Source organism: Leptonychotes weddellii, chromosome 7 (genome assembly GCF_054177405.1).
Source record: "Leptonychotes weddellii isolate Sample4059 chromosome 7, ASM5417740v2, whole genome shotgun sequence".
Classification (NCBI taxonomy): Eukaryota; Metazoa; Chordata; class Mammalia; order Carnivora; family Phocidae; genus Leptonychotes; species Leptonychotes weddellii.
The window spans coordinates 52,630,594-52,643,456 of record NC_138375.1 but is presented as its reverse complement, the minus strand read 5'-3'; the positions used below and the strand labels follow the sequence as shown (position 1 = coordinate 52,643,456).

The 12,863-nt window shown below is 45.9% G+C and overlaps 1 protein-coding gene across 1 annotated transcript in view; it reads right to left on the bottom strand.

Annotated features, from left to right (window-relative positions):
• TENM2 (teneurin transmembrane protein 2) overlaps positions 1 to 12,863 on the bottom strand; it is a 1,103,161-nt gene that overhangs the window by 172,322 nt on the left and 917,976 nt on the right. The window contains exon 9 of the mRNA XM_081826284.1: positions 4,622 to 4,817. Coding sequence (XP_081682410.1) covers positions 4,622 to 4,817 — 196 coding nt within the window. The remainder of the gene's footprint in view (positions 1 to 4,621; positions 4,818 to 12,863) is intronic.

Here is a 12,863-nt window from a genome sequence, read left to right as displayed (position 1 = left end):
GAGGAGAACTCAATGAGTGTATTTGCTTCTTTAAAATCAGATAAAAGACCATAGACTCCATCAGGCCAATTTCTTTAATGTTTATCAATTAACACTTCAGACTGAAATTCCTTGAGGTTGGCTCTATATGTGGGCTGAGAAACATCCAAGTGGCTACCGATTTCTATCTACTCATAATGCATTCATTCATTCAAGAAGCTTTAGGTTCAATCACCAAACAGTTGCTTGGGCAGACCAAAAGTCAGCAATTTCACATGGTTTTGGGAGACAATTCTCCATGTCTCCAATCCTCCATTCGTGTTTCTCAATGTCTTGTTAGCTGAGGCACCGACTGCCTTAGTTCTGGACTATCTTTTCAAGGTTGTCTGCATAGTGAACCACCTTGGAAGACAGATAAGGTGTCTGCCTCCAGAGCAAAGGACAGGTTTACTTACTCGCCAGTGTAATAAGGACAGTATCTTCCTCTAGAGCAAAGAACAAGTAGGCTCACTGCCCATTCTGAGAGACTCAGGTGCACTAAACCCAGGATTTCTTTTCTGTAATACAATCTACTGCATGTGCAGGTACAAGCTGACCCTGTTGATATTGCCCTGTGGGAACTGGGGCTTGGGGGACTGGAACATTTACTAGTATCTGGATATTGCATTGCTCTGAGTAATAAAGGCCCTTGTCTCTGACCCAGGAGTCTCATGTTTTCTGATAATATCTATGAAATTTTAGCAGGCTAACATGTTAGGTTACAATTAGGGTGAGCTCTCAGAGCTGTCACAGTTCCTGATGTATGTATGGCTCACTTTATTAACTAGAAACCTATTATATGCAAGGCATTATAGTAGGCGTTGGTGAATGCAAGGTGTGTCCAGGCAAGGTCTCTGATCTCATAGAATTTTCACTGCCATGGACAATACAGGCTGATATAATATATATTTCTTCTGCGACCAATGGGAACAAATAGCTTTAAACATAGAAACGGCACTGTCCAGCTTGCATTTTAAGAAGTCACCCCTACAGTGAGGTAGAGATTGCTTCTCTCTAGACCAGCATCTAGGTCTGGGCATGGTTTGGTGGAAACTGACATCTCTGAACGCAAAGCTCCCTGTTCCCAAACCTAACATCTTCGAAGATAAAGCAGCAGAGGTCGAGGGAGCTCTTTGCCCACCAGAATCTCATGGAAAAGGACTGAGCTCTTTGCATGGGCTCTTTGTGGGGCTGGAAGGCCTCTCTTGCCCTTCAGTTGAGGTATTTATCCTTCAATGTCAGTTTAGAAAATATTTAGCTCCTGAGCATCTTCCTTCCCCACCTTCCCTCAATTAAGAAGGGTTTTGACCCCTTTCCCTACGTTCCTGTAATTCCCGCAGTTGCCATTTCATGTGTCTGTCTTCCCCCATCAGGCTCCATGGGGAATAGACCAGATCTGCATCATTCACTGAGGTATTCTCAATGCTTGTTACACAGCAGACCCTTGGTAAACTGTTGTCAGAGAGTGTGTGTGTGCGTGTGTGCACACGTGTGTATGCAGGAAGGCAGGAGAATCCAAAATAAGCAAAAAGTGAAGAGTATTTTTCATTGCATTCTCTCAGCATTTCTACATTTTCTACACGTGGTCCAGCTGAGCTCTAAAAGGAGCCCACCCTTCTGGTCCCCCTTCTGCAATCCTCGAAGACATATCACGGTGGCGATATTATCAGTTTTCCTTTCCGTCAGCCTGGTTTAGGTTTTCTTGAGGAAACAATGGCAGGTGCTGAGAGGAAGCCCAGGAAATGGGGTTTTTACACAGGCGGAGGGCGGCCTCCACTAAATCTGCACTGTTGCTTCAAGTATGCCCCTCTGTGGTCCCCTGAGATGAAACTCATTTCTGAAAGCAGGCTGCTTCTCTCCAAAACACATCAAAAGACTTCCCTGAGTCAAAGGTGTATTTAGTGTGATCGCTGGTTGACAGCCGTCTAACATTTTTCCTTCTGTTTCCTATCACAGGGGCTTTCGGCGCTCCTGGCTGCTCTTGATGGAGAACATTCTGATAATAGATATGTGTGGGAGAACCTCTGAACCAAATAAAACACTGTTCTTTTCCCTGCATTTCAGGCCAATTACTATCATTGCTCTATCAAGATGCCTGCTCAATTATTAGGCCGATTACCTTTGACTTTCTCTTTGAGCTACAGTCCAGACGAGAGAAATCCTCTGGGGAGAATTGCTATTCCCATCTCTGACAAGCGAACGAGGGTAATGGCCTGGGGGAAGGGCATATCACTACCACAACATCTGTGTCTATGTGGATAAAGGAGATGGAGGGCAGAAGCCATTATTAGATAATCTGGCCCCCAGAAAACTTGCTGTGCTGGGGAAAAGGCATTTATTTGGCCGGAATCCAAAGCAACCCAGTGGTTAAGAGCACAGTTCTCTGGAGAGTTTGGATGCCGACTCCGCCCCCCAATTACCGTGTGTGACCTTGGGCAAGTTGTTTAACTTCTCTCAGTCTTGGCTTCTCAACTAGAAAATAGAATTTTGGGAGTACTTACTTCATATAACTACTCTATGGGTTTGCCGGCCTATTCCCCACAGAGGGCCTAATCCAGAGGCTGGCCCATTGTCGGTGCTCCATAAATGTGTGGTGGTTATTGTTTGTGCTATTAACCATTTCACCGAGTCCCTGTAGACTCCAACCAAGCCAGCTGCTGATTATGGCGTGTGCTCTTATGTATGTGCTAAGCATTTTCAGCTTAAATACAAGGTGACAAAAAGGATGTCATTTCTCATCATGTTCTTAAACTAAAGACTGCTTTTAATCTCAACAACTCAAACTTCTTTTTTTTCCTTTTGTGAGCTGGTTTTTAATCCCTTTTGCTTTCTTTCCCCCATGGGTATATAATCTGATTCTGGGAATTTTCTCTACCCGTGGAAGATGTTTTCCAGTGGCTTCCATGATACAAAGTTTATGACATTAGTTTAGAGTGGGGGTTGGGAAACTTTTTTCTGTAAAGGGACAGAAAGTAAATATTTAGGTTTTGTCGGCCAAGCTGTCTCTGTTGCAACTACTCAGCTCTGTTGTTTTAGCTGCCATAGGCGATATGTCGACAGATGAACATGGCTGTGCCCCAGAAAAACTTTATTTATAAAAACAGGCAGAGGGCCAGACCTAGCCCATGGGCTACAGTGTGCCAACCCATGCCTTAGAGCATTTGGCTAGTCCTGATAGGACCAAGTTTTCCTTAGCAGAGGGAATAAGGTTTAACTGTAATGCTACGGTCAATACCAAATCCTGATTTTATACTATTTGGAAGTTGTGGCCACTGATAAAATCTGCCCCCTGAATTTTAGGTTGGCTTCCCTAGATCTTTCGAGAATCAAGGAACCCCTCAGAGAAATCCATGAGGCCAGTCAAGAAGTTCTGAGAATGTGGTCAGTAGAAAAACAGGTGCTCCTAAACAACCATCCACTCTCATTTCGTGACAACCAGCTCCACTGCAGACGTGATGTGTATGTAAAGTCACGTCATCCTCCCCATCAGGGACATGGTCCTTTTCACAAAGGAAACTGAGGCCAGGAGGTAAGTGACTTTCCCAGTTAGGATGTGGGCCAGAAGACCTGGGATTTGATCCTCTCTCACCAGGTCTCTCCTCATGACACTGCTCCTACGGTGAACCTCGAGAACCACAACTCAACACCGTGGGGATGACATGCATGAAGGCCCAGAGCTGATCCATTTCTACCATGCCCTCATCCTGGGACCTGGAGGAACTGAGTTTTCTGAGCCTCAGTGGATTCCTCTGTGAAATGTGTCCTACACTCTGCCCAAACTCACGGACATTCCACCCAGGATCTGTTATCCTCATCAGGATAAAAACCTAATGACAACATAAATTTAATGAAAGTATCTGTAGCTTATGTGATTGTTAACATTCTTAAGGTTTGCTTTAGAAAACTTCATAAAATCCTCTCAAACTAATGGCCCTTTTGGGGGTTTATATGCAAATATAAGAGGAAATTTTGAATAAAACCATAGCTTCTCCTTTGATAGCTAATAAAAAGCAGGGCTAAAACATGCCAAAAATGACAAGTGTTTAATTAAAGCATTTTAAGATTTACCTACTTGGGAACAAAGATATGATTTTATTTTCCTTATGTCTATATCCTTTTCTTGATTTATTTTTATGTTGTTGTTTTTTTTTTTTTACTTTTGATTTTAAACTTTCCTGGATTTTTAAGAGAAATTCTGGGAGCTGATGTGAATGGTCTGTATTTATTGGCTCTACTGCATATTTAGAGATTTATGTATTGTATGTTATTTAATTCTTACAATAGCCCTATGCAGTGTGTACTAGTTAGTTCTATTTTACTGTGAGGAACCTGAAGCTTACAGAAGTCCGGTGATTTGCGTAGTTTTGTGGCCAGGACTTGAGCCAGCCTGTCTGACCCAAGCTCTTTACCATGACTGGATCCTGTAAGCAGTCTTCCTATTTTATTCGGGGCTAGTTTTAGGTGGAAAATACCATGAGGCCTAAATAAAGGATTCTGGTCTGGTTTCAGTAGAAACTACGTTGGAAGATGCGTCTTCTATGGAGAAACCTAGAACGTTTCCATTCTTCCCTTGGTGGCATATCACCTCAGAGACCTTACCTACCTAAGACAACAGTGTTGAAGGAAACCATCTCTTTGTCTTTGCCATCATTGTAGAAGGCCAGGTGCCACAGGCCCACGTCCAGGTACTGAACAAACACGGCTTCATTCTGAACCAGGGTCTGTATGCTCCGGCGTTCTCTGGGTGACTCAACCACACTCCACTTCTCCTTCCCATCCAGACGCTCCATGAAGTCATACTAGGGAAAGAAGAGAGAGAACTCCATGTGTGAAAGAGGTTATAGATTTGGTCCCATGACTAGCACCTTCCCCTCCCACCCCATTAGTTAGCTGAAAAATACTTTTGAGCACATTTTACTATGAGCTCATCCAGTAAAAAAGAAGAGTCACAACAGTTGTAACATTAAGTCACCATTTATTATGCTTATAATTATTGCTAATAGTTTTATTACTATAGGCACAATCCCTTTTCTGCTGTTTGAAATCCAAAAAGCTTTAAAGCCGAAACTTTTATGTTTTTTCTTGTGTGAGACACAGAGAGAGAGAGACGGAGGGAAGGAGGGTGATTATTGTTCCAGTCTCCACTGGGGTGTTATATAATACCTAGTATATGCCAAGTATAACTTTGTTGTGATTCCCAAAATTCTGGATTCCAAAAATCATCTGGCTTGGCAAGAGTTTCAGATAAGGAGTTATAGACCTATGTTACCAGCTATCATTTACTGATCATTTACCAGGGGAAGGTGGTATAGCAGATTAGTTAAGAATGAGGGTTGTGTCCACTATGGTGTACACCTGAAACTAAGGTAACATTGTATGTCAACTCTACTTTAATTAAAAAAAAAAAAAAAAAGAATGAGATCTGTGCAGCCAGACTACCTGGGAGGGAATCTGTCACTTACTACGTTACCTATCTGTGTCTCACTTTCCCATTTGCAAAACAGAAAATAATAGTACCTATGTTAACAGGTTGTTGTGAGGAATAAGATAATATTTAGAGCAGTGCCTGGCACAGAGAAAACACAAAATACACGTTAGCTAGCTATCATCACCACCATCATCATTTCATTCTACTCTTGCAAAAACCCTAAAGATAAGTACTCTTTGTATCTCATGTTACAGGTAAGAAAACTGAGGCTCAGAGAAGCCAAACAACTTGTCAAGAGTCACACAACAACTAAGTGGCCAAGCAAAAACTTAGACCTAGCTCTCTCAGATAAGCCAGCAATTAAGTATGAAGTTCTGTTTCAGTGGAAGTTGGGCTCCTAATTAGAAGTGATCAGTGAGAGACAGAGTGGCCAACGAAGGCTACCAAGATGAGGGGAATGGAGGGAGCCAGTGTGACCCAAGAGAGCTCTGTCCTAGAGAATGGCGAAATCCTCTGGTGGGCAAGTGGGAGCCACTGATGATCCCTGAGCTGTGACTGATGCAATAAAAGGACTGGTTTGAGGAATGCATTTGCAGGCAGGATATGGCAGAGAGGAGAATGAAAAGAACCAGGAAGACCAGTTGGGCAGTGATTGTAGAAGCTCAAGTATGATGTGACAGGGGTCTTGATCAGGACAGTCAATGAGGAGAGGAGACAACTTTGGAGGAATATTTTTAAGAAAGAAGGGACACCGCTTGACCATGGGCGGGACAGAGAGGATGAAAGAAAAGGCAGAGGACACCAATGTCTCTTACTTGTCGACAAGAAAATCCATAAGACACCTGTAGAAATGTGCTAATCTTATGAACTCTTTCAAAATCACTGCACAGAAAAGTCAGTTGCACTGTGACTTCCAGAGAACATTCAAAGTGCAGGTCTTTAGCAGATAAAAACCTCTACTGTGGGATTAAGCTCTCTCTCACCACTTCCCCTCCGTAAAAAGGGATTTTATAGGTAATAGACATTGACTATAACCTCTTTCATGAACTTCATAGAATTAAACTCCAGGAATCTATTAATGTGACTTCCCCATCATCAGAATTGCCAGTTTTCCCCATCTGAAACGTGATCATTGAAAACAAAGAGTCTGTAATCCGAAGTGCAAAGGCTTTACCATCAGACAATGCTGGGTTTGAATTCTGACTGCTACTTGCTATTGTTTGAAGTTGGGTCAATCGACTTTTAGCCTCTTCCTGGTTTGCATGCTAGGGAATAATAATACTCGACTTTCGGAGATGTTATAAGGATGACATGACATAATGCTTAGGGCAGTGCATGGAAGGGAATAACCACGTTACTAAGTACCTCGAGACTATGAGTTACTTATTTGCAAATTGTAATGATCAGAGAAGTATATGGTTCCAGTTTTTCCATCTGGGGGGGGTGTTGGTGGTTGCTTAGGAAGTGGAAATTTCCCCATCTCTCAGAAAACAAGTATTTGTTATTTAGCTTTCCTCTACCCCATATCCCATTGGTCATGGCTGTCTTTATGGGATAAAATAAATGATACGAAGTGATACAACAAACCAGTGCTGCTTTTGGAGACCTTTGTAACCAAAGCGTTTGTTTCTTAGCAACCTCGTAAATGTCCAACTACCCAGACCCATGTCTATAAACTGCTGTCAGCCAGGGGAATGAGTGTAACTTCCTTGGTGTTGAGGTGAGAAGAATATACTTCATCTGGGGTCCAGAAAATCACCCCCATGAGGACAAGTTTGGGGAAGGTGATTACTTGTGTGGGGCCGTTGCTCATTATTAATGTGGACATCAGTCATCTCTCGCTGACCTGGCCGGCTGGCTGGCCAAGAGCAGAAATGACTTAGGACCAGCAGCATTGCTCGCTGTCCAACCAATCAATGGCTCTGGGCAAAGGTATTGTCAGAGGAGAGAGAAGACATCTATTTTGGTTGGTTCTTCCAAGTCACTCCAAAGCGGCATGGAGGGCAGTTTTCTCTAAAGAAAGACTCTGCAAGCCAGGGGCTATCAAACAGGGCATGGGGACATGTAGGTGTGAAACAATAGTGCCCAGTGTGCCTCAATCCTGTACCCTTTACCGTGCTTTGCTTTTCTCAAAGCACTCATCACTCTCTACACTGATATAATCTGTTTATATGTTTATTGTCAGTCTACTCAAAAGAATGTAAACTCCAGGAAGGCAGGGGTTTTGCCCACACGGCAGAGTGGTTAAGAGGACTTCAGACCTGGGGCCCCTGGGTGGCTCAGTCGTTAAGTGTCTGCCTTCAGCTCAGGTCATGATCCCAGGGTCCTGGGATCGAGTCCCGCATAGGGCTCCCCGCTGAGCAGGGAGTTTTCTTCTCCCTCTGCCTCTGCCCTTCCCCCTGCTTGTGCGCACATGCGCTCTGTCAAATGAATTAAAATTTTGGGAAAAAAAAAAAAAGACTTCAGAGTGGAATCCTAGCACTGCCACTTACTTCTTGCCACACTCCCAAAAGCTATTTAAATTCTCTGTGCCTCAGTCTCCTTATCTTTAAAATGGGGATAATAATCACATCTCTGTCAAAACACTGTTGTAAGGATGGAGTAAATCAATTCACGTAAAGTGCTTAGAATCGTACTTCGTGTGTGGTAAACAAGCCCTCAAGGTGTCAGCTATCATTATCATAGTTCACTGCTATCCCTCATTTATCTCAAGCAGAGTCTGGTCAGTAAATATTAAATATCAAATGAATAAAACACTAAATTCGTAAATGAATTCCACCAAAAAGAAACAAAATTGGAATATGTTCCAGGTTTTGTCTCTAATAATAATCACTTGCACTCCCTAATGTGCTTTCTTGCACGAAAGAGGGAAGGGTAGCATTACAGTCCAGGAGGCTGAATCAGGCAACACCCGGTGCAGAATATGCATATGATGGGACGTTGTGTGGTGTTTGCAATTCCCATATATCAAGATTTGAGAGGTGACTTTATAAGACCATGATGACATCATCTTTCTGGTTCTCAGTGGGATGCTGTACAATGCTTGCTTTCGTCCCTTGGACTGTTCCTTCTTTTGTCTTCCCTTCCCACTTTGATACTGTTTCTTAGTGTCCACTGTGGTAGTGATGGCTGATCCTTGTCCATATCAGGGTCTCACTCTTTTCCAGGCTCCTTGTGCCAGGTGGGAGCACGTGGTGGTGTCCAGTCAGCGGAATGTAAGCTGTGGGATGGGCTCCACTTCTAGACCCTGCCATAAAATATCCTGTGCTACCTCCTACTGCTCTCTCTCCATCCCCCTCTGCCCCTGGAGGGTGTCAAGCAGCCTTAAAGCCCATGACGGTAGAGCTGCAAGACAGGAATGGCCTGGATCCTAGCATGAGCCCTTGGAGGAAGGCTGAAATTATGACACGAGCGAGCAATGAACACTTATTAAACGAAGCCGCTGAAATGTTGAGGCTTCCTTGTCACTTCAGCATAGCCCTCAGAGATTTCTTGACACCATGCTTCTCTTTTTTCCTAGTTCACTCCCCGAGAGCATGGTAGGCTCCAGCATACTTGCCATGGAGTCAAGCCCCAACCAACTATGTGTGGGGTGTGTGTTTACCCCTGTTTGCCCAGGGTGTCCTAGTTGACACCTCTTGTTCCTCCTTTCACTCCAGAAAGAGCTCCAGTCTGGAATATATAGTTCCCCAACTCACAGACGAACAGGTAACAAGCAGCATCACGGAGCACCGTTTACGGCCGCTGTAACTTTGGGAAGGGCTGGAGGCTAGAAACACAAGGTGGATCAACCCAGCCAAATGCAGAGATGGCCTTCTGGTGGGGGACGGGGAGTGCAGGAGCTCAGTAAGAAGCCGGTTTGCAGGGGGGCCCATCTGGTCCAGGAGAGCCTCTGCTCTCGGATTCCTAGACTGCAGTCTGGCCAGCTTGCTTGGCAGCCTGGCTGACACTAGAAGGAGGCCGTTTTCCAATGGCACAGGCCCTGGCCAGAGTTTCTTTTTCATGTCCCAGCACTGGGGATTGATAAGTCAGGCTCAGTACCAGGGACATCTGTCTCCTCTGTTCCAAGACCCTATCATGATCAATCCTGGATACAGGGATGCTCAGGAGCTCATGCTGCGCTTGGATGACTGAGAGGTTGCTCCATAGCACATTCTATCTAAGAGATCTGCCGGAGCCCTGGAAGAGATTAGGAGGCGCGTGACCAAATCCCAATAGGGGATGGATGTGTGCGTGGGCTGGCTGCGGGAGGAAGTCTGTCTCCCAAGGCAGCTTGTCTCTCTTGACTCGGCAATCAAGCCACCCAGAAGGTGATAGCACAAGAGCCCAAAATAAACACCCCCCTAGCCCCCAGTTCTCTCTTTGTCCCTTGGCCTTTGAAAAACAATCTGTGTTGGCATGCAGCGCGAGGCCTGTGCCTTTGGGTCATCAGTCATACCGAAAGTGGCAGGAAAATGCAACTTTTACGAGCACTTGAGAGGCAAAAAAATAAACCACAGCAAACATTTGACGGATCCAATTATAAATCTACCCCGCTTCTTGGCAGAGACCAAGGAGGAATGGTAATTAAGATAACTTAGTGGGTTTTCAGGAAGAGCTGCAGGAGAGAGCAAAGGAGCCTGGACCATTGAGCAGGGCCCGTCACTCTCCCAGAAGGGGGAGCATTCACAGGCAGGGAGTATGCCGCCAGGAGATGCTTCTGGAAGCCACACCGCTGCACACCTGCCAAAGAGGGCAAGGTTAAAGATAGACTCATTGCCCTTCAGGAAGATGTTATGACTGGGTCCAGGACCCTGAGAAGGGGGGGGAAAGAACTTTACTGCCATTTGGAATGTCTGCTTGCCGAGGGTCGATGTGGACGGGAAAAGCAATGAACGTTGACATTTCCCATGGACGGCCTGCCTCCCAACGTCAGATGTTGATTCTACCTCAGAAGGCAGGGCAGGCTCAGCAGTCGATAGGATTGCAGGGAGGAGGCACGTGTGAGTGAGGGCTGCTTGAAGCCACATTACCACAGGGTCTCTGGTCACATCCAGGGACAACTGCCAGCGGCGGGTCACTCACGGGGGCCTGTTCATCTTCTGCCTCCAGCCAGGCCCATGGCGAAGTGCGCCAGGCTGATTCCTCATTAAAACTCAGCACACTTTCTTTTCTCTGCTTCAAAGAGGCTGAGTGCCAAGGGGGGCGTGCAAGGATGAGAGCAGCAGGGTTGTGCTCCAGCAGGGGCTGGCTTCCCTTAGCGTGGCCGCACCTGCCTTGTTCAGGATGCCAGCTCAGTTCCGACGTAGAGCATCTGAGTCACTGCACTAGATGCTGCTAGGCTCCGCAGCACGCGCTGCTGGGGCCGCTCGTCCACCAGCTAGGAGGACGGGCCCCTAGATTCTGGACGGGACACAGCGCCTGGACCTGCAGACTGTAGCAATGCATTGTGCAAGACCCCGCAGGTAAGGATCAAGCAGATGGAGGGCAGAGAGGACCCAAGCACAGTTCTGAAAAATAAGGAGTGGGGTAGAACACGCCTATGTGGGTCGAATCCCTGATTCTTCCATCCCATGTCCTCCTGCACAGCAGTGGGAAAGGTAATCATCAAAAAGATGAAGAGTCTGTTATGTTTCTGGGCACTTGCTATGTGCCAGGCATGAGGGCAAGTGCTGATATGTGTTATCTCTTTCCATCCTCCCAGAAACCCTATTTGCATCCCCATTTCTCAGGGGAGACTAATGGCTGTGACAGAAGTAAAGTAACGTACCCATGCCGTTGATGGTAGCTGGGGACCAAGCACCGACTTGAACTTGGATCTGTGAGAGTTTTAACAACTACGGGAGGTCGCTTTAAGTTTTCCAAGAACCTGGCTGCCTCTGTCAGTGTATCTGGTGGCTAGCCTGCTGTGTAGGTCTCCTAAAGATGCCGCTGAGCAGAGAAAGGGGAGGAAGGCAGAGCTCAGCGGTGCTAGGGCCAGACTTGGAAGCAGGCTGGGCACCTGAGGACAGGGAGATGTCCCACTGGAGTAGATGGAAAAGGGTGCCGGGAAAGATGGGCATGGCTTTGCTGGCTCTTGGCCCTCCCTGGCCTAAAAACTCGCTTTACCTACCTCCAAACTTCTCTGTCCTTGTATCCCAGCCACCCTATTCTTCTCGGTTTCTGGAACTTGCCAAGCTCATCCCAGCCTCAGGGTCCTGGCATGAGGTATTCTCTCGGCCTGGCCTCCTCTTCCTTCTGATCCCACACCTGCCTTCTCCTTATCAGTCCTGCCTCTGCCTAAGCACGGCGACTTTAGAGTGGGTGTCCCTGATCCCCAGTCCAAATGCCTCGACCACTGCTTTCTTCTCTCCTCAGCAAAGACCCATCCCTCTTTAAAAAAAACCACAATTTGTTATATTTTGATTGATAGTCCGTCTTGTTCTTCTTGGACACAAACCTCTGAAGAGTGGGAGACTTGTCTGTTTTACTCAACACAGATCCCCAGTGCCTGGCATATGGTTGGTGCTTAGTAAAGGTCTTGACCGACTGAATGAAAACATTTAGGCTCAAGGGAAATGGTACTGTAGTAAAGTCTATACCAATACAATGGGGTTTTGGTGATAGGACCACTGAGAACATGTAACCTCTGCAGGGAAGTTTTTAGGACATTTTAGTCAACACTCTGCAGTTTTCCAGTATTTTTGTCTGCTAACTGTTCAGACGACACCACAAGGGAACATTTAATGAGGCCAGGCACTGTTCTAGGAGATTCACATGTATTACCTTATTGAATGCTTATAACAGCCCTACTGAATAGGACTCATGGCCCCCACTTTGCATATGTAGAAACTGGGGCACGGGGAGGTTACTTAACTCTCGGGAGTTGGTAAGTGGTGGAGCTGAGATCCCCACGCAGGGAACCAGCTTCAGAGAGCATTCCCTTAACCCACCGCATTATAGGCTGCATTACAGGCAGCCGGTACCCGGGGTTGGCCAGCTCGCTTGTCCGGAGGGAGGGCAAGGCGTTATTATCCTGTTCCCCAGGAAGGAGAAAGTCTGCTATGGGTCAAGGGCAGGAAGACATTTGATGACGTAATGGGGCTCCGGAAGAAGACTGCAGAGCTTCTAGCAGGAGAAGTAGGAATATAAACAGAAACATATTTGGCACAAACAGCTTATTTTTTGAATCCCACGTCTTTGGCCCAGAGTATCTTTTATCTCTCATGAAGCTGCTGTGCTAAGACAAAAACTAGGGTGTCCATGGGTTAGTGGGTACCTGCCCACATGTAATGAGATGGAACAATTTTACTAATCTCACTGGGGAAAACAGCCCTTTAACGAACTATTTAGAGTAGAAAGTAAGAAACCAAGGAACGTGGGTGTGGGCAGGACTTTCCTGAACAACGGAAGAATTTGGCTGGTTACAGGAAACAGAGGGAGCTAGAGAGAGGTACAG